This window comes from Crocodylus siamensis, chromosome 1, assembly GCF_052110815.1.
Source record: "Crocodylus siamensis isolate JL-2025a chromosome 1, ASM5211081v1, whole genome shotgun sequence".
NCBI lineage: Eukaryota > Metazoa > Chordata > Crocodylia > Crocodylidae > Crocodylus > Crocodylus siamensis.
In genome coordinates, this window is record NC_143395.1 from 377,560,376 (window position 1) to 377,586,304 (window position 25,929).

Below are 25,929 nucleotides of genomic sequence, written 5' to 3' on the forward strand. Positions count from 1 at the left end.
TATACCAAGAATATCTGGAAATGGGACAAAAACAGTCAAATGCAGATTACACATATTCTGAAGCTAATATTTGGTACATGATACATAAATGTACTAAGCTAGGGGTGAGCAATGTTTTTAGCAAGCGTAACACCCCAACCCTGACCCACAAATTGATTTGGCATGCTGGGGCAGGCCACAGGGCAGATGCAAGGGACTCAATCCTTGTCACTAGTGGCATCTACACATGCACCTTTGGCAGGGGTGGGGAAGGTGGGGAAGAGTCCTGGGTTGCTGTGCCCCAGGCCCTTCCTTGCCCTGTGTCCCAAGGCAAGTGTGCAGTCACTGCTGGCATGGAGCTGGTTCCAGGGCTCTGGAGCTCAGTGCAGCTGTTTGCAGCCTGCTTGCCACCTCATGCAGCTGCCCAAAGTCTGGGCCACCTATGGCAGGCAGCCAAGAGGCTATAAACTGCTGCATTAGGCTCCAGATCCCTGGCCAGGCTCCACGGTGGCAGCAGGTGCATGCACACCTCTGGGTGGACAGCTGGGGGAGGGGCCTGGGGCAGCACAACCCCCTCCCCTCCCCCGCCGTCTGCCCAGAAGTGCACATACAACTGCCACTGCCAGGGAACCCAGGCAAGGGATCTGGAGGCCAGTGCAGTAGTTTGCAGACTCCTGGCTGCCTGCCACAGTTGGCCCAGGCTCTGGGCAGCTGCAGTAGGCAGCCAGGAGACTTGAAACAGTTGCACCAGGCTCTGGAGCCCTGGCACTGGCTCTGTGGCAGCAGCAGCTGCACGGGCATCTCTGGGTGGATGACGGAGGAGGGGCTGGGCTTGTGCTGCCCAGGCCGCCCCCACCCTCTACCCTGATGCACATGTGCAGCCACCACTGAGTCTGGCCAGGGCTCAGGAGCCCAGTGCAGCTGTTTGCAGCCTCCTGCCTGCGGCTGGCCTGGGCTCTGGACAGCTGCTGCCACCCACAGAGTCCAGGCTGTTGCAGCAGGGCTTGCAGCCTCCCAGCCACATGCTACTAGCAGCCTGGGCTGTGTGGCTGGCTGCAGCTGCCTGAAACCTGGGCCGGCTGTGGTGTACCGAGTAAAATGGCCTTGCGTGCCATGCTCTGGCATACGTGTCAGGGGTTGCTAACCCCTGTACTAAGCAAAGCTAAACATGCTGGAATATACATAATATACCGGACTGTTTTCAATTTTAAATTAATACCACGAACATATACTTACAACACAAAATTTTGATAGACAAAGCGTGTGTTTTGTTTTCAGCTCTGATGAACGATCTCATTCCAATGACAAAAAGATTTCCAAAACATGTAATGCAAGCTATGACCCAGACAAATACTCTTAGAACATTGTTAGCTAAGAGGTCCTCAAATGATGAAATCCCATCTGTTAATGGAGTGCATATTCGGACATGGAGAGCATAGGAGCAATACCGAAATTTTTTGAAGTAGCTGAAAGCAAAGAAATGAACACATAAAATAACTGTTCAAGCACAGGCCAAAGGCACAATTATGTATTTGATCTTCAGTTAGATGCAAAGAAAGACAATCCTGACAAGCATTATGCCTATTGGTTGAAACAGGTGGTTATGTAAGAGGCCTAAATCAGTTTGACATTCAGCTAGGCTCTTACCTTTAATCTGTACTTGATGTTAGAAGACTATCAGATCTGCTCAGAGTTGTTTTTAACACCTTTCTAATGTAACCTGGGTGTACCAGGGTGTGTACTCCCCTCTCCAATAGAAGGGGAGGGTCATCAGGGCGTGCATGCTGGAGATGGAAACTGCAGCTTGCTTGCAGCTTCCCCTTCTCCTGTGTCTCTATAGAGGAAGACCCAGACACAATAGCTTAACTAGATACATGGTTTATTCAGGTGCAGAACAAAAGAGGAGGGGATAGAATAAACTGGATAGGTGATAAAGATAAATATTTACATATAATATATTAGAGTCAGCAAATAACAACAGGTAAGTATAGTAGTCCCCCAAGACCCATGAGAGAAACCCCGCCCACAGATCCCCAGATGGTATGTCCCAACAATTGGTGGGTAAGCACCCCAAAATATAAAGCACAATAAACAGTTAATAAACACTCCAAAATATAAGACACAGGAAGCAATTAACAAACACTCCAAAATGTATGGTAATCACAAATACCCCCCTCCTCCAGAGGAGTCTCTCTCTCTCTAACATAAACCCCCTCTGATGGGACTATCCACCGTGTCCCTCCCTGGGGGGAAACCCCTTGCCCGAGAACTCACGCTTCCCGGCAAGTAGGGTCCTGCAAGGGTTCCTGGTGTTTCATCCCCAGCTAAGCAAGCAGCTCCTATAGTGGGTGCTCTGTCTCAGGTCCTGTGTTGGGTGCACGACTCATTCACATGTCCAGATAGCTCAGCCTTCTCAGCACGTTGTGGGCCTGGGCCACCTCATGTGTGCCCAGGGCTAGGGTTCCAGTACAGGCCTGCTGTGCTGTGGAACCTGCACTGCCCATGGGCCCTTGCTCCCAACAGCAGGGAATGGGGCCTGAACCATCCCCTGCCCCCTCCAAAGGCCCTCAGTCTGACGATGACACACCATGCAGCAGCATCTGCACTGGTGCTGACCTTGCGCCAGGATTAGAGGACCAAGCAGCCTTGAGCAGTTCCCAAGGTCCTGGTCTCTCGCGGACCCTCCGTGCAGTGACACTTGCACCATCTGGCCTCATGCTGAGGTTGGAGACCCAAGCTGCCTCAAGCGGCTCCCAAGGTCCCGGTCCCTTGTGGACCCTCCATGCACCATCAGGCCTCATGCTGGGGTTGGAGACCCAAGATGCCTTGAGCGGCTCCCAAGGTCCCGGTCCCTTGTGGCCCCTTCACGCAGTGATGCCTACACTGGCTCAGTACACTGTCTTGTGGTGAGGGATTGGGGACGCAGTCACCTGCTGTTCCTGAGTCTTTGGGCTCTTCAGGGCAACTGGACATGCCCGAGTAGCTCTTCCTCAGCCCCAGCTTCTTCTTTCTTCTCTGTCCCTCGTCATCTCCTCCGTGTGTTGTGCATGCAGCTCCTTATATACACTTTTGGGACTCTGTCCCAAGAGTGAAGACTGGCCGATTGGGGGAGGTGGAGCGCTGTCTTCAGTTAGGTCCGCTTCTCACCTCGCCCCAATGTAGGGGCAGGGTGGACTTCTCCAAAGGCTCCTCCCCCTGCTGGTCTCTTATTGGTGGGTTTGCCCCACCAATTGCTTTGACAGTTCTCTAAGCCCGAGGAACCAGGCGAAGATAGAAAAGCCTGCCATACTAAAAAGTTTACTTACTGGATCTTGGAGCCATAACTTTTTTGCACAAATCAAACACTGATATTTCACTGTGTTTCATGCTGGGATTCCTAAGCAGCAGATTTGTGATTTGATCTTGGCAGAAGGGATTTTGCCAGGTCAATGTTGCTTTCTGCATTAACAGACTGTTGGTGTGTGGTCTGTCTTTAAACTGTGACTTGACACTTAAGGCCATCAGTAAACTGAATCTGAGGTATGTTACTGAGATACTGACACTTTTGACTTGTTTAGTCAAATAGAGTGGGGCTTATGAAAAAGACACTTCTGCAGAGGGTGTTTGCTTGGAGTAGCTCATTCCCTAGCTATACTAAAAAAAGAGGAAGGTTAATAAATAATTGAAAACTAGCATTTATGAAAAGGAAGCATGGTAATTTATGGTGGAACTGATATATATTCTCTTGATTCCAGCATGTTTCTCAGTTCTTTGGAGTGAAAATTTATTTAATACCTTTCTCTAAAGCTAAGCACAGACATTCAGGGGCATTGGGAGGGGGGCAGTAAATCAAATTAAAATGGCTGCCCAATATCAAGTAAGTCAGGATGGAGGGGCTAGCAGGGGGGTTAGAGGTCCATCAGGCTTTAAGGGACTGTCAGGGGTCCACTGGGAAGTTGGGGAGGCACAACCCATGAAAGGTAGGGGGGGGTGTAAACTGCAGGTGGGATGGGGAGGCAGGCATGACCTGTGGGTGGGGTGAAGGGGATGGCATGATTCACAGGTAAGGTGGGGGGGGCAGGTGTAACCCATGGGTGGGGTGGGCAGGGAAGGCGTGACCTGCATGTGGGGTGGGCAAAAAACATCACAAAAAACATCAACTTACAAAAATCAAATATTTTATCAGTTTATACGTGAAATGTTGTACAGATTTCCCTCACTTTATTCAGGTTCTGTATGTGTGAATTCACTCTTATGCAATGACCCTATTTATGCCAAAATTTTTTTATATGCCAGGTAAATTCACTCTTATGTGATCAGTGTGGTGGAAGCCCGTAGTCAGCTGCTTTGTGTGATGCATTGTGGGAGTGATGCGCACCAAAATATAGTTTCCTGTGTGGACCAGTGCTTCTCACTCATTGTCCACGACACGTGTTTCTGTAGTTGCCATCCCCATTATGGCTTCTAAGTGTCCCACTATCTTATCTCCTAGTCCCTCTTCCCGGTCCATCAATGAAGCATGTAACTGTCTTATAGTTTTTAGCAAAGACTTTATATTATTTTCTCCTTTTTTGTGTAACTGCCGCGCGGCACTCTCACATTTATGTAACCTTGAAGTAGACTGTTAATCAAAATGAACGCTTTGTACTTCTCTCCACTGGCATTAAGCTACACATGCGCATTCTGTAAATTTCATTTCTTATCTAAAAGTGTCATTTCTGCAGAAATGAAACTTATGTAGAAAATCTGCCTAGCAATAATTATGTAAAAGAAAATTATCCTATCTGTATACTATAGTTAGTGTCATAGAGGCAGTCCAACAAACATTTATAAAAGAGGCAAAAAAGCAGGAAGCAGCAGAGACGACAACTGGAAAACTCTGTGGGCCTGATCACCCCGCAGACCGGTTCTCAGCCTCCCCGCCTGGGTGTATCCCAGCGAAGATAAAGGCCTCAGAAATCCGACAACAGACAACGATTCACTGTGTTACAGTATTGCTTTGTGTTTCCCAATTATGAGCCGTTGACCAGTTCTGGGACTTAAGGAGTCGGCAGCCGCACCTAGCTTTGGATTTGTTCCACTGTTGGAACACAAGGGCTGGCTCTGGAACCTTGTGAACCAACGGACACCCTATAGACTATCCCATTCATGAGCTGTTGACCAGTTCTGGGACTACGGAGTCGGCAGCTGCTGGCTCTGGAACCCCGTGAACCAACAGACCCCTTTAGTATCCAGCATACTGTAACTGAAGAAACATCGGAGACTCCGCTTCTCGACTGCCTCTCATCGTAGCTTAGACAGCATACCTACGCTCGCTATACTTGTATTTACTGCAACTTCGTTCCAACCGGCCTCCCCTCTTACTTGTAAGAGGGTGAGGCCAGGTGAGTGAATAAATCTTTTTATTTTACTCTATATCTACTCTGTAATAACTTTTATGACTAACATTCCATATCAATGAGCCGTTGACCAGTTCTGGGACTTAAGGAGTCGGCAGCCGCACCTAGCTTTGGACTAGCTCCACTGTTGGAACGCAAGGGCTGGCTCTGGATCCTCGTGAACCAACGGACACCCTATAGATTAAGAGACACTAACTACTTACTCTAAGTCGTCTACTTGTGCCAACTCGGCGAACCTCGAGGGCGGCTAAGAGCTACCTCAATCCCGCCCCACAAGCCGCGCGCTCGCACAACTCCGCAAAGCCCGCGGCTCCCCTAAGCGGTGCCGGAGCCGCTAGCCCGGCATTTCGCCACAAAGCACAAGAGAACTTCACTAACACTAACTCCCTTCACCACCCTCTCTTCACACCAACTAAACATTCACCACCACCCTGTGCTTGTCTGTACTGTCTGCTGTTGGTAAGTACCAAAATTGTCTTGTAAAAGTGGTAGAAATGGGGCTGGGAGTCAGTACAATTGAGGTCTTGGAACGTATCCCTATTTGTTACATTGTAAACTGGGTTCCCTTTATGAAAATTTGAATTATGTGCCATTTTCCAGGAATGTGTGTACAGCATAAAGAGAGGGAAACCTGTACATAAATATTAGATAATCCAAAAATATAAATTAATGAAAGAAAAAGATGTATAAAATAACTTAAAACAGTAAAATATGTATTTCATTAAGATAAAGTAGCTTTCTGAAATGACTGTGAAATACAGGAAGGCTGATGTATCAAATTTTGACACAGGTATGGCCCAGTAGCCCAGTGGGTGACTTTGCTAGTAGTCTGTTGGTAGACAAGTGGGCAGGGGTAGTTTATGTTTTACACACTGATGACACAGTGGAGTTAGGAACAGAATGAAGCTTTCGATTTTCCAGAGGAAGTAAAAAGTGGAGGATGCAGCACTAACGATGTGGCCAGGAGGAGCCCTGATCGCCTGATGGAGGACTACCACGCTCTAGGGCATGTGCTGAGAGAGATGGGCGCACAGGTGGTTTTCTCTTCTATCCTGCCAATGAGTGGACGAGGCAGACAGCATGAAACGTGCATCACAGAGACCAACTGGCGGCTGCAGGAATGGTGTTTCGAGGAGGGCTTTGGCTTCCTCAGCCATGACCGGCACATCACGATGAGAGACATGCTGGGATGGGATGGGCTCCACCTTTCCCCTAAAGGTAAGCGTGTGTTCTCTTCTAGGCTGGCGGACCTCCTCCAGTGGGCTTTAAACTAGGCTCGTCGGGGGAAGGGGAAGATGAGGGCAGAGGAAACATCAGACTGCCAGACCAAACAGCACCCACAACTACAGCCCAACCCAGACCACGAGCGAAGCGAATAAACAGGTAAGAGATAGGGGCCAGGGTAATGCTGGGACTAGGGGGTCAGTACACACATCCACAGGAGGCCTCAAATAACTCTACACAAATGCTCGTAGTATGGGTAACAAGCAGGAGGAACTCACCCTCCTGCTGGCTGACACCAGCCTGGACATAGTGGGGATTACAGAAACGTGGTGGGACGCAATGCATAATTGGGCGGTGAATGTCAAGGGCTATAGGCTGTACAGGAGGGACAGGATAGGAAAGAGAGGTGGGGGCGTGGCACTCTATATTAAGGAGGAATACACATCCTCGTCAATTAGCAAGGAGTCAGGGGAGGGGCACTCTGAAGTGCTTTGGGTTAGAGTACAAGGCAGTCGAGGGGAAAGAGACTTAACGGTGGGAGTCTATTACAGACCTCCCAACCAGGGAGAAGAGCTTGACCAGAAATTCTTGGGTCAGCTCACAGAGGTAGTGAAGGCTAAGGATGTGGTAGTCATGGGGGACCTGAACTTCCCGGACATCTGCTGGGAAGAACAGTCAGCCAGGTCTGAACGCTCATGTAGGTTCTTGGCCAGAGTGCAGGACCTCCATCTAAGCCAGGAGGTGCACAGCCCCACCAGGGGAGATGCCTTGTTGGACCTAGTGCTGGCCATGGGTGATGGCACGGCTTTATGAGCACTCGTGGTGCTCTGGTGAGGTACTGGAGGACTGGAAGAGGGCCAATGTGGTCCCCATCTTCAAAAAAGGCAGGAAGGAGGACCCGGGAAACTATAGGCCAGTTAGTCTTACCTCGATCCTAGGCAAACTGTTCGAGAAAATTATGCTGGCACACATCCAGGAAGGGCCAGCAGGGGACTGCATGCTTAGGGGCAAACAACACGGGTTCATCAGTGGCAGGTCCTGTCAGACCAACCTCGTGGCCTTTTATGATCAGATCACCAGATCATTAGATGCAAGAGTAGCAGTGGATATAGTCTTCCTGGACTTCCAGAAGGCTTTTGACACTGTCTCTCACCCCGTTCTCATTAAGAAACTGGGGGGCTGTGGTGTAGACACCCACACAGTCAAATGGGTTGCCAACTGGCTAGAAGGCCACACCCAGAGGGTGGTAGTGCATGGGTCCTTCTCAACCTGGAAGGACGTGGGCAGTGGGGTTCTGCAGGGCTCGGTCCTCGGGCCCACACTGTTCAACATCTTCATCAGTGATTTGGACGAGGGGGTAAAAAGCACCCTGTTCAAATTTGCTGATGACACTAAGATGTGGGGGGACGTGGGCACACTGGAAGGATGCAACAGGCTACAATCAGACCTAGATAGGTTACAAGGGTGGGTGGACGAGAATAGGATGGGTTTCAACACCGACAAGTGCAAGGTGATGCACCTGGGGAGGAACAACCGGCACCAGCACCATACCTACAGGTTAGGGAACTCCCCTCTTGTCAGCAAGGAGGCGGAAAAGGATCTGGGGGTCATCATTGACTCCAAGATGAACATGGGCCAGCAGTGTGGGGAGGCAGTTAGGAAGGCCAACCGCACCTTGGCATGCATCCACAGATGCATCTCGAGCAGGTCCAAAGAGGTGATCCTCCCCTTCTATGCGGCACTGGTCAGGCCACAGCTGGAGTACTGCATCCAGTTCTGGGCGCCACACTTCAAGAGGGATGTGGACAGCATGGAGAGGGTCCAGAGGAGGGCCACTCGCATGTTCGGGGGACAACAGGGCAGGCCCTATGATGAGAGGCTGCGGGACCTGAACCTGTTCAGCTTCCAAAAGAGAAGGCTGAGGGGGGAGCTTGTGGCCTGTTATAAACTAGTCAGGGGGGATCAGTAGGCATTGGGGGAGTCACTGCTCCCCCGAGCACCACCAGGAGTGACCAGGAATAACGGTCACAAGCTGGCAGAGTACCCTGGTTTAGGTTAGATATCAGGAGGCGCTACTTCACAGTCAGGGCGGCTAGGGTCTGGAACCAACTTCCAAGAGAAGTGGTGCAGGCTCCTACCCTGGGGGTGTTTAAGAGGAGGTTGGATGAACATCTTGCTGGGGTCGTTTGACCCCACTACTCTTTCCTGCCATGGCAGGGGGTTGGACTTGATGATCTGCTCAGGTCCCTTCCGACCCTAGAAACTATGAAACTACAATTTGAACTCTAGGAATAAATTCAGGAAAACAAGTGCAGTCATTGATGAATACTTACTTTCTATGTCATTATACAGAGGAAGCAACTGGGGATACTTTGAGGGAGAAAAGCCAAAACAGGATAAAGAGCTAGAATTACAGCAAAAGTTTCAAGATGTTCAGTGTGTATGGGAACCGCCTAACAGTTACTGACCCTTTCCAGGTATCCTCAGAAAGGAAATGTGAGTTGTTCAACTGGAATAGGTTCTAAAATCTTAAATCTAAGGGAGGCCTTTACCTGCTATTTCTGAATTGGATTTTGGCCTAAAAAAATGCCTCCCCTCTTCAAAGCATATAATAAAAAAGTCACTGTGGGAATGTGAATTACATGACGATGCATTTTTTTTATTATCTCTGCATAGAAGTTTAGCATATTTAATATCTTTCGAAGAAACAGGCGCCTATTTGACAATCTTATTAGCATTTAACCAAATAGAAATATATAACAAATCAGAGCTACTTTGTACATTTCTGTGTGTTAAGGAAAAGGAGTCATGATTTCTTTTATTTTGAATACATACATGTGGGAAAGGTTCCTCAAAGGCTGAAACATCCTTGCATTTATATTTGGGATCTCTATTGTTTCCAAGTCTCTGGAAAATATGTAGATTTCATTATCTATGAAACAAATTCTTTAATTTTAAAATAGCCGTTTCAGTTATCACATCCTGAATTAAGCAAACAAGCACATTTCCCAAACCAGAAATATATCAGTTACTTTATGAAAAACAAGCTAACATCTATTTTAACAAGAATTCTCTTGGTACTTTCCATTGCAATGAGGATGTTTATGAAAGAATAAGTCATAGATGCAATATGTTTATATGTTTGTCTTCACCAGTATTCATTACAATTAGAGAACAAGTGCCCCATACATTTAAGACATTGAAGATACTGCTCTTGTTTACTTTCTGTGTGTGGTAGGCTGAGCTAATGACAGCAGCATGTGTCTGAAGAGCTTTGTTAATCAAATGCTATTTAGTTTACCCTATGGATTTTTGTTCCTATGAGATATCTGTTCAAAGGGAGTGTAAGATTGGACTATGAATTTCATGCATAATAATTCAAGAAATGTGCTGCCTATGGACTCTGAAACTGGAAGCATTGCAAAGAACTGGATTAGCTGAAAGTAGTTAATCTTTTCAGCACTGATACACATTGGTGCTCTACAGTCTGAAAGCTGCTCATTTTTAATGTGCATTGGACAAAAAGGAATATCTGCAGAGAATACATCTTTAGTAGCAAGCTGACTGATATGAAAAATCCAGACAGGCTGTTTGAAGCCTATCATTTCCCAAAAACTCCATACAAAGAAAAAAATTTTAGGTGAGAAATTAGAGAGTTAGTGAGACAATTGTTGACAGGGTGACCCAGCTGCTGTTGATAATAAATGGCTATGCTTTCACTATGCAAGGTCCTGAAGGACAGGTTATTAATGAAAGTCAAAAGAAAAATAAGAAAAAGAACTAATGGAGGACAGAAAAAGCCATTATAATAGCCAAGGAACAAAACTTCCAAAGAGAAGTTTTAACCATTTATTAATCACTAATACCTTTCACAAGGTGCACATAATAAGACAGAAAAGTATGACTAAGAATGCTACAACAACACACTCCAAAAAAAAAAGATATGGGTACCACAGTGAGGCACCAGCCACACACACCTTTGAAAACAATGGTGCAGCAAAGGAACAGGTGCATCAGATTTGCCATAGAACAACTGCATCACACAAAACAAAAGAAAAGCCAGGAGCTCATGAAGATATACACAAAGTATGACAAATCAAAGCAACTTGCATGAGCATGAGCCCTAGGAAACAGAAAAATACAGGTGTTATAAAGTATACAGCAGGAGAACATCAGGGAAACAGTCTGGCAGCAATGATGTAGCACTCTTTTATGCTATAGTAAAGAATAAAGAAGTCAAGAGGGCTGAGGCCTATTGCCTAAAAGGTTTAAAAAAATAGCCATACACTTCAGAATGGGCACCGTACATGTAAACTGCATCCCTAATACAGAATTTAGGAAAAATTTAGCCCACACCTCAGCACTAACATTGCCTGTATCAGTAAGACTAACAAGTTGCAGACGGCATCCACCCCACAGAGTAGGGAAATGGGCTATGAAATACAGGTACAAGGGAGAATGTCAAAATCTGGATTTCTGTGTAATAGACAATCCTGCGAAACCAGTACTGGGGCCGAACACCTTAAAACTCTTTAGATTTGATAAAAAATGTAATAGTAGCAGAGTCCATAAAAGTACATCTCACAGCAGAGCAAATAATGAAAAGATTTCTTGACACATCTGAAGGCCTATGCTGTCTAACCAGGATACTGCAAAATCAAGCTATCTACATATATTCTGCCAGTAATTAAATTTTAATTAAAGCACTCCTCAATGTGTAAAAAGACCCTATATTTTTAAAGTGCTACAAGGTGCACTTTGTCTCTTACAGCTCTGGAAAATTAATAGGAATAACTTGCTACAATTGCTCTCCAAATAAGCATAAAACAAAGGGCTGGGATGTAATTAAAATAATCTAAAATCAAAACCATTCTAGTAGAGATACCATATTCTGACTTCCTGATACATGTGACAGCACAATGAAGGCTCTGAATCTTTGAAACATGAATGCTTTTTACAGTCAGGCAAGGTACAGGAATGGTTTTAACAGATGATAAACGGAATAACTATGAAGAATGGTTTGTGACTAGTAACATCTCTGACCTTGAATGATCTGAACCTTAAGGCTAGAAACAGACATCCTGAGCCTGAACTGATTCGATCTTTGCAGGCTAGTCTAACCTGACGAGGCTAAACTGTTTTGAAGCTGGACAGACATTCTCTCTGGACTGAGGAAATTCAGGCACATGCCTGCAGTGGCTCAAGGTAGAAGGCGGGGGGGCCCTAGAGCAGCCATCTCTTCCCTTCCACAGGGAGCTGAGCTGAGGGAGGCATCGCTAGTCCCTGGCAGGACTTTCTCATTAGGGAAGTCTGCCTGCATGGTCCCAGGCTTTTCCCGCCTCTGAAGGGGCAGGAGTGTTGCCAGCCCCCAGTCTCAGGGTAGCACTCTGAGGGTGCGTGTGCAGTGCAGCTGTTGATGATGATGATACAAAGCTTTTCAATCTCCCCCCCTGCTTCGACATACTGTCTGCAGCAAACTGACAGGTGAGCAAGCCAGATGGGGGTGGGGAGGGGGAGCTAATAACAGTCTTTATCACCCAATTAGCAAAACAATAGCCTCTCTCCACATTACTTCAAACTTCTTAAACAGTTTACCAGCTTACCTGTTGATTAACTCCAAAAGCCCTAATTGGTCACTGTTCTGTCTGCCTATCCCAGTGCAATGGAAGAAAGAGACACACAGAAACACCTCTCAGCATTAGCTAGTATACCACATGCTGGCTACAGTCCTGGCTGTGGCAGAGAAGAGGAAGTGATCTCTGCTTAAGCAGCAAGTGGTGAGAGGGGAGGGAAAGAGGGGCACAGGAAGCCAGCAGACCCTGCTGTGCCTGCAAGTCTGTGCTGAACTCCAGCCAGGGAGCAGAGGGGAGGGGCCAGCCCTGCTGTGGAGCAGAGAGTCCTGCCCAGGCCAAAGAGCATACCGGGATGCTAGGAGACTCTGATTTAACTTAAACCATCAAGGGGTCTGGGACAGATATTGCATAAACTGATTTGAGCTAAATCGGTTAAGTCTGGTACTACATTCAATCAGGTGCATCTCAAACCAGTTTGAGCCATTTTTGTCCTGGTTTATATGCACTATTCAGTTGCAGGTTTAAACCAGTTTCTGATCACTTAAACCAGTTTGTGTGTAATGTCTGTCCCTAGCCTAAATAATTTCCTCTTTAACTCAGCCAAGTGTTTTGAATATTCAGTTACAAGAATGAGGTTTTCTTCATCATTAACAAAATCAGAAAAGATTGAAACTCAAAATGTAAGTGTAACATTTTGCTTTCCATTTCTACAGATTATTGGTAAAACACACATAACATATCAATGTATACGATATGAATTATTCAAAAATTGTCCTATACTCTTGAATTTCCTTCTTGAACGCAACGAAGCTGAAAGATGCAATTCTGATGTGAACATGAGTCCCAATTCACAAACCCCAAAACCAGATGTGGGTATCCAAGAGCAGACTTTGGGAAAAAGTTTTTTGGGGAAACAAAATTTCTGAATTAAAACTTTCTAGGAAGCCCCTATTTTATAAAATATGGGTGCAGACAAACCAAGTCTATTCAAATCACAGCACCCATGAAACATCTGAAAGAAAGATTTACACAAGAGTGATACAAAAATGTCATGCTGCTCTGTCTGTGCTGAGTTTTCATTGAATTTGTGCTGCACTGCAGGTGAGTTAATTAGCTCTTCTGACTGACAGTGCCAATTAGTCTATTCCCGTGCTAATTAGTTAATCTGAAGCATTTTGTGAATGAGCTATATTGCTTCTAATTCAGGAGGCAGAACAATGCTATGTTTGAGGTCACTGCTGCCTCCAAGGTCCCAAAGATTTCCTCACTGAGAGTTAAGGGCATTCAGCACCTCATACAATGTTGACCAATATCTTAAAGAGCATGTTAATTAATACTTGTCCTGGCATAAAAGCATATAATTCAATATATTGCATTAGTTTTTCAACATCTCACTTACAACGACTGAAGTTGTTGAAGACTCTCAAACTGATCTTCATAGAGGTGAGAAAGTGGATTGAAAGACAAATTACTAAAAGACAAAGAAATTATTTCTCATTACAAATTAAGGAAAAAATGAGGTTAAATTACAATAGTTTAAAATGGATATGTGACTTACAGTTTTTGTAAATATTTCAGGTCTTTAAAGATATAATGCGGTAATTCAGTAATTATGTTCTTAGACAGATCCCTGAGAGAGAAAAAAAAGACCAAAACCACTTAGAATTATCACCAGTGTTCTGGTAGGTGTGTTGCCAGCAGGTAAAGGGATGTGATTATTCTGCTCTATTCAGCAGCGGTGAGGTCATATCTGGAGTACTGTGTTCAGTTTTGGGACACCCAGTACAGAAAGGATATGGACAAATTGGAGAGAGTCTAGTGGAGGGCAACAAAAATGTTGAAGGGGCTGGAGAACATGACATATGAGAAAAGACTGAGGGAAGTAGGTTTATTTAGTATAGAGAAAAGGAGACAGAGGGGATTTAATAGTACCCTTCAACTACCTGAAGGGCGGTTCAAAAGAGAATGGAGCTAGACTGTTCTCAGTAGTGCCAGATGACAACAAGGAGCAACGGTCTCCAGTTGCAGCAAGGAAAGTTTAGGTTAGATATTAGGAATAATTTTCTCACTTGGATGGTAGTAAAACATTGGAACAAGTTACCCAGAGAGGCTGTGGAATTTCCATCGTTGGAGGTTTTTAAGACCTAGCTAGACAAAGCCTTGGCTGGGATGATCTAGTTGGGGATGGTCCTGCTTTGAGTGCAGGGTTGGATTAGATGACCTCCTGAGGTCCCTTCCAACCCTAATTTTCTATGATTCTATGCTCCTCCATTTCAGCAGATAGCAGTTCATTCAGTGGCACATTTTATATTGAAGAAACAGATTTTATGCATTTTTTAGATTAACAGGATCCTTTCTATCTTGTCACTGAATTCATGATAATGCTTACATTTTAGAATGTAAGTGTGTATATTTAAAAATGCGAGCATTTATCTTTTACATTAAACTTCCACATTTTTCACTTTAAAAAATTATCTGTTTTCATCCAGTACACACAATCTTTTTTTTTTCCCACAACTTCACTTCTTTTTAGGAACACTGACTTAATTAAATGCATTCCCTGAAGTTTTGTGATAACTAAACACAAATCACTCCTCTGTTGCATTACCCAGCAACTTTTACCCTTTACACTAATTTTTAAAAAGCATTAGGAAGATCCATGCAATTTAACATTATGAACACCAAAACTGAAAAATATGTCAAGCCAAATAACTTAATACAGAATCATATTACTGAATATTCTCCCAGAAGTTTTCAGTTGTCTGCTACTTCAGCTCTCCTAACAGTTAAAAAATGTATTTATTCCTTTCTCCTTAGCTGCTAATGACAGTTAGATACACTTACTACTTATTCCCTCTTTCTAATCACTAGTGATTTTATTATTTGCCCGCCCTTTTTTAGGTTTCTGCACTCTCCAATCATTTGTATACTTCTCCTGGAACCTGTAGCACTAACTAATGTAACAATTGAGCCCCTTTTTAGTATTCAAGACAGTGCTAGGAGTGCAGTTGGTTCTTCTACTGCATTGGTGTTCACAAAGAATGTGCTGCTTCTTAATGTACTTCTCAGTTATGTACATTCACAGTTTATTAAAATGTAACAGGACATACTACAACTCAGAAAAGAGATTTTAAAAACTTACAGTTCTCCCAAATGTTTTAAGGAAGAAAATGTCTTTTCAGGCACAAAATGAATTTGATTTCCACGAAGACACCTGTGACAATAAAAGGATATGAATGTGATGGTTAAATGTTTGTGCAATTGCTTCTAGTATTATAATTTTTCTACTTTTATTGGAAGTTGTATAGAATGGAGGGTAATTTTAACATGCTATTACATATTACATTTTCATATTCCTCTCAAAAGAAATCTTGTTGGGCTAAATTCTGAGAGATTTAGGATATGTCTACATGGGACACTTTACTGCACATTAGAGTAATCTGAAGCACAGTAAAGCATTACCATCTACACATGTGCAGGATTTACTCAGCAGTAAATTAGGCTAATGCAGTTTGCTACCACCAAGAAATACAGGTATTAGATTAACCACACATTTGCTATTTTTCAGTAGTGCATGTGTAGATGCTTACTGGAAGTAATTTGCAATTTGCTCCCAGTCAGCCTGGGCAGCAGGGGGCCACAAGGAATGGGGGGGGGGGGGGAGAGGGGAGGGCAGGGGAGCTGTCCATGGCTCTGGTATAGAGCTCAGGATTCATAGATTCATAGATCATAGAGTTGGAAGGGACCCAATGGATCATCATGTCCAACCCCCTGCCAAGCGGGGCTGTGATCCCAAGCTCCACTTGGCTGGGAGCTGTCCTCTGCTCCAGGATGGCACCCCATTGATCCTTGGAGCCCAGCCTAGCCCAGGTCTGGCACTGAGGAAGCTTGAAATCCCCTGGCTTCTGTAGGGGGGCAGAGTAGGGCAGGGGGGTAGGAGCAGCCTTGGACTCAACTGCTTCCATTGGGGGCAAATTTACTTCCAACCCGGGCACATGTGTAGACACATTCTTGGGTGCAGTTTTCTGCACCTTATTTTGCTGCCTAACATTAAGGCACATTAACTGCATATGTAGATGCACCTTCCATCAAGCAAAGCTCTCCCTGAAGGAAATAAAAAAAATCTGACTGATTAAAGTCTGCCTGATTCTCTCCCTTGATAGAAATCTTACTGTGCTTGAAGTCTAACATCAGATATTTACTCTGTAGCTCCTATTGAATTTTGCACCGTCCTGCTCTAGAGGCATCCATTTCCTATGTGGAAAAAACTGTGCATACAACGTGTATGAGCTTTTCTTATCTCTTGCCCTGCAGATATTGCTTTTGTTGAATCTTAGCCTCATTCAGATGCTGCTTTCCATATCTGGAGAAACAGATTGAAGAATCTTGTTACTGATCAAGTGAAAACTGCTGCTGTATAGCCATAGCTCCCATTTTAGACTGCAGTGCAGCTGAATACATTCCTTCAAATTCAGCTCTGTCTCTGTTCAACAGTGAGAATATAAAGCTGTTTTCTAGTACTAGTGAGCTGATCATAAATCAGAAACACCAAAGGGGTCCTAATTTGTAACTTGTTTATTGAACAAATGATAGAAAGACCACTTCCTGGAGACTATATAGTATATATTTGTGGGTTCAACACCATAAACACAAGCATCCTGGCTCAGCTATATCAAAGGAAATAAATGCTATGTTGATGAATATAATTAAAAATATTCTGAGGTTTCATCACTGCTGTAATTTAGTACAATGTTTATTTACTTACAGCACCGTGAGTGCATTACATTCCAGAAAGGTGGCATTAGTTAAGGCTTTAATGTGATTACCTTCAAAATCCCTAAAGAAAAATAGGCAAATTTTGAGTTATTTTTCATGAAAAAGTTGTACAAACATTTTCATAGCAGTGAGCTCAAGGTTCAAACTTTGTTGTTGGCTGTTGCCAGTTTTGTCCTTTTGACTTTTGTTAGAGTTCTTGCCAAATCATCCCTGATTCAATAAGACTGTTCTAGAGCATGAACACAATGCCAGATAAAAAAACTACCTCATTTCTTGGTTGTGACTTGCTTTCTGTTATTCTAGCATTCTGTCTTCTCTAATTTTATTAAGACTAAATCAATATGCCTGAAATTTCTCATGAGTTCTCCATGTGCTGAAATATTTATATTTATGATGGCACAGATCACCAGATGGAGCTGTTACACACAGTTTTACAAATTCTTTTTTGTAGCATGAAAGCACATTTTAAGAAGCTAAGAAAAATGCTGTATTGTTACAAGTTTTGTTATATAAGAGTTTTTGGAGAAAGGGTTCCAAAAACAGCAGATTTTCCTTTTGACTTAACTTTCAATACTTAGAAATTCTTAGTGTAGGGTAGCTTACTGAAAACTGAGCATTGCTGCATAGGTGAAGATTACAGGAAGGGGTGGTTCCCTCCATGTGCTGACTGCAACTCCCTACATTCCAAGACACTTATGTTTAAGTGTCTATAATTCTATATAGCAATTTCCACTTTGCACAGTGGTGCTCAATCTTACAGCCACATGGGCCAGATGAGATAAATAAAGTGTAGCCAGGCCACAGGCTGGTTTGGCATGTAGGGTTGGCACTGAGGCCAGCCTTACATGCTGGATGGAGCTCGTGGATGACCCTGAGAGCTGGGCCTGGGACCATGGTGCAGGTCAGAACCCTTATGCTTGGTCCAGCTGCAGAACATCCTCATGTGCTGGCATGTGGGGCCCTGACATCCATCCCATGGAGCTTCCCACAGGTCCAGAAATTTGGGGGCAGGGAAACGGTGACAGTGTTAATTGCTGTAGCAGGACAATTAAAGGAGTCATGGAAGGTAAGGCTGCCACTGTTCCCCCACTGCCAAATTACTGGACCCATGAGGAGCCCCATAGGCTGGATGACTTGGCTCTATGGGTTGGATCAGGCCTGCAGGCTATAATTCAAGTACCACTGACTTTGCATCTATCCAGATTCTGCACCACTGATTTTCTTCCAGCAAGAAAACGAATTGCAAGGCCCCAGATTTTTGCTACCACTGAGCAGATTGACACAGGTCAGTAGAAGGGGCAATTAAATCTATTTAAGTTTGGGGAAAATTAAGTGAGGCATTTGTCTGATGACCGTTTGACACATTTGACAGTTCCATTTCAGCAAGTTTCCTAATGCTCTGTTTGGAAGCCTTTCAAAATGCCTTGACCTAAAAACTCCACATTTGGGTTATTCTGTTATCTCCATAGAGGACTAGTTACTAGGGTTGTACAAAGTGGGCCCTATTCGATTTGGATTTGGATTTGGATTCGGCCTGAATCAGGGACAGTGATTTGATTAACTGATTCAGATCACTGTCCCCGATTCAATTAAGCCAAATCCAAATCTGAAGATTCAATGCTGATTTGAAGAATCAGCGATTCAGACATAGACACAGCTTTAAATGTTTTTTCTACATACCTCGAGCTGGCTCATGAACACTGCAATTCTGGGGCACATGGGTCTCTGGCAGACCCGGAAGTGGACCAGAAGCACTTCTGGTCCACTTCTGGGTCTGCTGGGGAGCACACTAGGGGCTCCCCCTGTGTCCTCCTGGTTCAGCGACTGGTGCCTCCTGGGTCTGGGCGAGGGGCACCTGGGGTCCCCCTGCAGCCAACTGCCGAGCCAAGGGGGTGCCAGGGGTCCCCAGAGCACTCCCCAGAAGACCCATAAGTGGACTAGAAGTATTTCCAGTCCACTTCCAGGTTCACCACCAAGCACATCGGGGCCCCCCCATGCTCCTGTGAGTTGCGCAATGTGCCCCAGCATCGCAGCGATCATGAATTGTGCTGGTACCTCAAGGTATGTAGAAAAAACTTTTAAAGCTGTGTCTATGTCTGAATCTCCTAATTTGTCTGGATCTCTCTGAATCAATTCGGAGGGTTCTGATTAGATTCGGAGAGATTAAAGGGGCCTCTGATTCAGTTCAGATTTAGAGATTCAGCCACCAAATTGAACCGAATTTCCACTGAATCAAATCAGGGACTAAAGCTTCGCACAGCTTTACTAGTTACTGACTTTTTTTGAACAACCTTAAGTAAATATTTAAGGGTGAGATTTTTTACAGTGCTCAGTGTGGGCCATTAATATCAATAGGAGAACAATTAAGTCAGTGTTGAATGTTTTTTGAAAAGTCTACCCTTTAAGTAATAAACCAAATGGACCTTTTGCATAATGTACTTACATCCAGTTAATAAGAGGCATTTGAGTGCATATTTTCCTGGGAAGGGCCACAAGTGAGTTGTTTATCATAGACCTTCATAAAAAGAAGACACTGTTATAAAAGGAAATTGAGCATTATATTTTAAAACTAATTCTAATAATAAAAAAATATGAAAAGCATGGAGAAAGGATATGAACTCGATGATCTTCTGAGGTCCCTTCCAGCCCTAATGTCTATGAAATCTATGAAATCTGATGATGAATCCATAACATTAGATTAGTTACACTGTCTAAAAACTGAGAAATTCAATCCAGATTTTATAAAAATCCATGTCAACCCATTACCTTCTGACCAGCATATTAAAAGGATTTTCTTAATAAACAGTAAATAAGTGCAATGCTTGTGAAATATGCCATAATAACAATGTTGGATAATTTTTATTCATTAAAAAAAATCTAGTGGTAGTAAAGGTTTTCTATACCATTCTTTCAGTGTTTCTCAATTTTTTTGGAGGGTCCAGTTCAAAGGTTAAAGTGTTGTTCAACTATTTGTCCATTCATTTTTTGGTTTTTCTGGAGAAACTGGTGGCATAGGGGACAATTAATGCCAACTGGGGTAGCTGATCTAAACCATTGCCTACTAGGAAGCTGGCTGAGACAACCAAATAATTTAATATAAATGATTAAACACAAATTAAAGAGCAATACTTTTCCATCTCTACTCTTGTGGCCTGGATTGCAATCAACTATCTAGAAGTGCAAGCTTCTGTATCCCATTACCAAAACTCAGGTTCATTGAGTTTTCCAGCTATCATTAAGTTAGCTGTAATTTCAATTTCTAAGAAACAAATCTAATAGTCCATGCATGCCACTGGGATCAGGAACTCATGATTCACTGGTCATGTCTATACATGCACTTGAATGTGCCTATTTTAATGTGCATTTATATGGCAAAAAACCCCAAACCATGAACTTTCACTAATGTACATTAAAACAGGCTAATGTGACTTTTTCTAGTACCTCGCAATGGAGGTACTAATTATAGTGTGCATTAGCAAAAACTCATTAATGAATGTGTAGACAGGCCCACTGTAGACTTAAGAAGTCTTTTAGATTATCTGTAGAAGAGTATCATTTATTGTTTATGTAAGGTACTAATTCATGTTTGGAAGGAGTTCTGAGCACGACTTATAAAATTTTTTCTAGTGCACTCATCACTGGGTACATCTACATGTGTCCCTACAGCACCTTGGTTACTGCACCCTCTTTTAGTACTTCCTTTCGGAAGTAAATAGGATAGGAGTTTCCTATGTGCAGCATTCCCTCTAAGTTGTGCAGTAGGCACAGCTGCACAGGGGCATTTATGCTATGCTGCCAGGTGTGCTTGCACAGCCACGTATGCCACACAGCTTAGAAGGACCACTGCTTATGTGTATCCAAGAGATTTCAGTTTAAAAAGACTTTTCTTTGTGTCTTGTAAGAAGGGAATTATGAGTTTAAATAGATTGATGATTTTAAGGATATAAATCAGCTCTCACTAGCAGCATGATATTTACAGGCATTGCATGGACAATACTTTATCTTAAAGACTGAGGGAAATTTGAATTCAGACTATGTAAGTGCAAACAGTTGAAAGGTATGATTCACTCATGAGGAAAATGTTTTCAGATCTTATGGAAAGAAAGAAAGTATACTATGGCTTATATTGTTAGCAGTTTTATAGACACAGAAGAACACAGGTATGAAAAATGTTCAAGATTAGTACTTACAGAAAAAACAAGGACTTTAGACCAGTAAATAGTTGTTGTGAAATTTTCACTATTGGGTTATCATCTAGAATTCTAGCAAGACAGAAAGATTAATTACTACCAGCATGATACTTGTAAAAACAGTGGAAAACTGATTTGGAAACTAATCTATAAAGAAGCTGGCCCATTTGTTTCTTACTGAGGTTTCAAAGTGAATAGAATTAGATATCTAAGATAACTAATATCCAGACTATGGTATAATAGTAAGAAATTTCAGAAATCTGCTATCCTGAATGAGAATAACTTAATCATAATTTTTTGCAGAAAGCTAATTACAAATGTAATGTGAATGATTTATTCTTATCATTTTAAATCTATGACTGGCAATGCTTTTAAAAGTAAAAAGAAATGGATACTCACAGCCATGTCAATTTGTGTAGGTCTCTGAATATCCCAGGTTTCAGACTGGTGATGCAATTATGACTGAGATATCTGTGAAAGAAGGAACATAATACTGGAATTAAAATGCATATGCTTGGATTTAGTTTAATTATGACCTGTCCTCTCCCACTCCCTGCCAAAAAAAGAATGTTTTTAGCAATTAAATACTGATTTGACAACTGTCATAGAAATAAAATGACTGCAGCAACCAACTTTGTATTTTAAAATCCTGAATGATAGCGATCATTTTTCTCACAAGGGCTCTCATATACAAAATGCAATTCGATTTAATTTTTTTCCTCTCATTTTACTACATATTTAACACCATATGGCTTTAGAAAATGTGCTTTGCGTATCAATCTTACACTGTGTGGCAGTGGGACACCTATGTAATTTAGATAAAATGAACCAAGTTTGCTGTGATTCTGACTCATGTCACTTAGCCCGCTACACTGCAGACTCTTGACTGAGTTTATAAATTAGTTTATAAATTAAGAACTTGTATTGACAATATTAGGCAGTCAGAGATATCCAAAGGTAAAATATAATAATCAACTACTCACAATTTCTGAAGTTTGTATAATCCAAAAAATGCTTTTCTTGATATTGTCTGAATGCAATTATGTTGCAGAAATCTAGTATAGACAGGGTAAAAAAGCTAAAATGGTTATATGTCAGAAATTTTTTAGAATTCATAATCTCACATTTATACCCTCTTCTATTTAAGGAAGTTGAGCTAAATTAACCCCATAATACCAAGGAAAATGCTAATTAATACAATTGGCATTACACTGGAATTTAGTTAAATATTTCCCATCAGAATGCAACTTTCTTCTGGGTCATGCAGAGTATTTTACATCTCAGGGGTGCATCTACATGTGCACTTTACTGAAGTCCAATTAGTTTTGCAATAAAGTGTCACCATCTGCATGTGTGTTGGTATTAGGGTGAAGTAAACTAATTAACTCCGCCATAATATAGTACTGTTGGGGGCAGTACTATTTTATGGCAAAGTAATTCACTGCACTAAAATGAATGTGTAGATACTGATTGGGGGTTTGCTCCACCCTGGCTCCAATTGCTGCTGTCCTGGGCACACATGTAGATGCTGTGCCCAGGAGTAGTTTACTCTGGCTCAAACTGCTTTAGAGTTATTGTTTCTCATTAATCATACATGTAGATGCATCCAGTCAGTAGGAGATGCTGTCACTTTATGGAACAAATCCACCATGCCCACAGAGGGCAGAGCCATTGGGTATAAAAGAAGGCCGGGGAAGTAAAAGTAGTGGGACAAAAAAACCTACCAGATTCCTACGTAAACTTACATCATTGTGAATTTCAGCTATGCTTAATAATTAAAATTAACATATATCCCACTCCATGCTGAGTAATGCATTAAAGGAAGATGAATTCTATGGCATGTTTAAATAAAACTAGTTTTAGTGCTAGGCTCCTTCAAATCCTGTGATCCTTTCAAATGACTGTAGTTCCTCAAAGCTCCTAATCAGTTTTGGATGGATAGCAGTTTAACAAGGAACTACTTGTTAAATGCATACCATCAAATAAGAATCAATGAATTAACACAAATAGTTTGTACTTAGAAGATTTGCAAGGATTTATTTTATATCTGGCGTATGAAGAACAGATTTTTCAGCTGTCATTCTTAACTGATATAAGAAACCCAGGATTATATGTACCTAGTAGCTGTTAATTATGTTTTAACCTTATGAGGGGTTATGAGAGAACGACATTTGACATGAATTATCAGCACAGCCTGAAGGGAATGCTGTTTGCTAGCAGTGCATTATACCAGACTATGTAATTTATACTGATGTCTATGCTCTACTTTATTCTAGGAAGAGCAAACTGGTTTCTATGGTAACCCGAAGAAAGCTAGAGTTAAAGCTGTATAAGATAAATTTCAGGAAAAGGTCATTGGTTGCTTTATTTTTCAAAAAGATTTTTTTTGCAATAGGGCCCACAGGCCCAAACAGCCTCATGGCCTTATTCTGCTACAGACAGTACCAATATTGAGGAAGGCAGCACCTACTCAAAAAGCTTATCCTCAGCCCATGGAAGGTCAGTTAACAGCACAGGAAAATTACAGATTTTCTAACTAACTGAAAAAACATGTTGGATAGGGTGTCTGGAAAGTTCAGGTCACCCATGATGGCCACGTCCTTTGACCTAACTACCTCCATGAGCTGACTTAAGAATTCCTGGTGTAGCTCTTCCCCTTGGTTGGGTGGTCTGTAGTAGACCCCCACCAGTCACCAAGCTAGGGGGATGGGGGCCCAGTATGCTCCCTGGCAGACCAGGACGTGGACCAGAAGTGCTTCTGGTACACTTCGGGGTCTGCTGCCAAGTGTGCTGGGGAGCCCCCTGTGCCTCTGTGGGACACTCCATGCGCCCCAGCATCACAGTGTTCATGAGCTACCTGCTACCTAGAGGTATGTAGAAAAAACATTTAAAGCTGTGTCTATGTCCGAATTGATGATTCTTTGAATTGGCATCGAATCTTCAGATTTGGATTTGGCTGAATTGATTCAGGGACAGTGATCCGAATCAATGAACCAAATCATTGTCCTTGATTTGAGCTGAATCCAAATCCGAATTGAAAAGGGCCTGCTTTGCTCACCCCTAACAAAAACCTAGCATTGTAAATCTGCCCCACAGACTGCTGCTAAAACCATAATTTGTCCCTCTGCACAGAGTATGTTTTACATTCCTGGCTTTATAGTGTTGAGTCTTTTAAAATACTGTGGCACTATCATGTTTTCCACCGTAGTATTTTCTCTGTTTTTATACAGACCATATATTTGTGTGAGAGCAGACCATATATTTGTGTGCTGCTTAAAAGCTGCATTGTGTCTGCATGCTTACTGCTAGAATGAGAAGCCCACATAATTATGATTTGAATTCCATAAGTAAATGCCATTTTATGACATTAAAAGGCAACACAGCAGATTAAGTAATTCAGTACTGAATGTAGTACATTTGCCATAATGCAATAATCACTTAGAATTTGTAGACTGTTGAGAGGACACTTACATTTTCTTCACTTCTGTATATCTGCTGAAAACTTCATCTGGAAGAGCATGGATCTGGTTGTGTTTAAGAGACCTAAAATAATTGGTGTGTGAAAGTTCACAATAAGCTCTTAATTAATTGTTTATTTTGCAGTCATAATCTAGAGTTTATAATTAGTACAACTGATCAAGTGCCTCACTGATAAACTAGGGAAACACTTTTGTTCAATCACTGGATATCATTCCAACTTTCTATCATTGTTAAGACAAGTTTTGCTTATTTTGCAAGTACTGTAAATTTAGATGCTCTAATTACTGAATTAATTATTTTCTGTGAATGTAATTGAGAACATGGTATAGGTTAATTAAAGCACTAGCTATGTTTAGAAAGGCCATTGATAATTATCACGTTATAGACAAAGAATGAAAACCTTATGCTATAATCTGAATAATAAAACAGCTTCCTAGTAGTGAAAAAGAAACAAAGTTCCTATTCTTTCCTTTTTAACACAGACATTCATAATTCTACATATCATATTTCTGTAGTATTTGAAGAATCCACAGTGATTCATAGCTTAGACTGGTACAAAATAAATGAAACTTTAGGATTGCTTCATCCACCCCTGATATCTTTCGAGTAAAATTTGGTGCCATTAATAGTATACAATATGACTGCATAACACCTGAAGAAAGAAGTGATTGGCCAGTGGAAGTCATACAAGGGATTTGGGTAGAGAGCAGTAAGGACTTGGCTAGGACCTGCACCCCAGAACCATGTTGTTATTTCTTTTTTTGTACCAAGGTAGCTCCTAGGAGATCTAGTAATAGATGAGGACTCCATGGCACAGGACACAGTACAAATACATAATAAAAATGCAGTCATGGCCTCAAAGATTTACAGTAAAAGTATAAGAGAAGTTGGTGGTGCTGCTCTCATCTACCAGTTCCTTGTCAAGCCACTCTAGGCCTCACGTTAGCTGCTCTTTGGCACTAGGTTCTGCTGCTGAGCCATTTATAATCTGTTAGTTTGTGGACTGAAGCAGGGGACAAGGCCCAATATTATGGGGATGTGATTAAGAGAATGGAAACAGGCTGGGATGACAAGGTGTTTTTGGACCAGAGTGCAGTGAGATTTCCTGGGGCTCATGGCAGACAGGTGTCCTGACCTGTGGCTGCCTCTTGACACCACAGACCCTCATTCCTTCTCAATATAATACTACCCAGTGGCCAAAAAACTTAGGACCTGAGCTTCAGACACCCTGGAACTTTATGGGTGGTTGCACTGGAAACTTACCTCAAGCCTGAATTTCACAACTAGGTCATTTCTAAAATGGACCAAATCAATTCCTACAACCCAAGC

General features: G+C 42.6%; 1 protein-coding gene across 5 annotated transcripts in view; it reads right to left on the minus strand.

Moving 5' to 3' along the window:
* The window catches only part of RXFP2 (relaxin family peptide receptor 2), a 58,561-nt gene that overhangs the window by 9,959 nt on the left and 22,673 nt on the right, over window positions 1–25,929 (minus strand). Inside the window, exons 5-15 of one of the 5 annotated variants that reach the window (XM_090027953.1) lie at window positions 24,592–24,663; window positions 22,104–22,175; window positions 21,520–21,591; window positions 21,121–21,192; window positions 19,374–19,445; window positions 16,920–16,991; window positions 15,297–15,368; window positions 13,713–13,784; window positions 13,554–13,625; window positions 9,417–9,488; window positions 1,216–1,445 (exon numbers count right to left, since the gene is read on the minus strand). In XM_090027953.1, the coding sequence (XP_089884079.1) occupies window positions 1,216–1,445; window positions 9,417–9,488; window positions 13,554–13,625; window positions 13,713–13,784; window positions 15,297–15,368; window positions 16,920–16,991; window positions 19,374–19,445; window positions 21,121–21,192; window positions 21,520–21,591; window positions 22,104–22,175; window positions 24,592–24,663 (950 nt within the window). The remainder of the gene's footprint in view (window positions 1–1,215; window positions 1,446–9,416; window positions 9,489–13,553; window positions 13,626–13,712; window positions 13,785–15,296; window positions 15,369–16,919; window positions 16,992–19,373; window positions 19,446–21,120; window positions 21,193–21,519; window positions 21,592–22,103; window positions 22,176–24,591; window positions 24,664–25,929) is intronic. The other 4 variants (XM_090027961.1, XM_090027970.1, XM_090027979.1 and 1 more) reach the window with 4 other exon arrangements.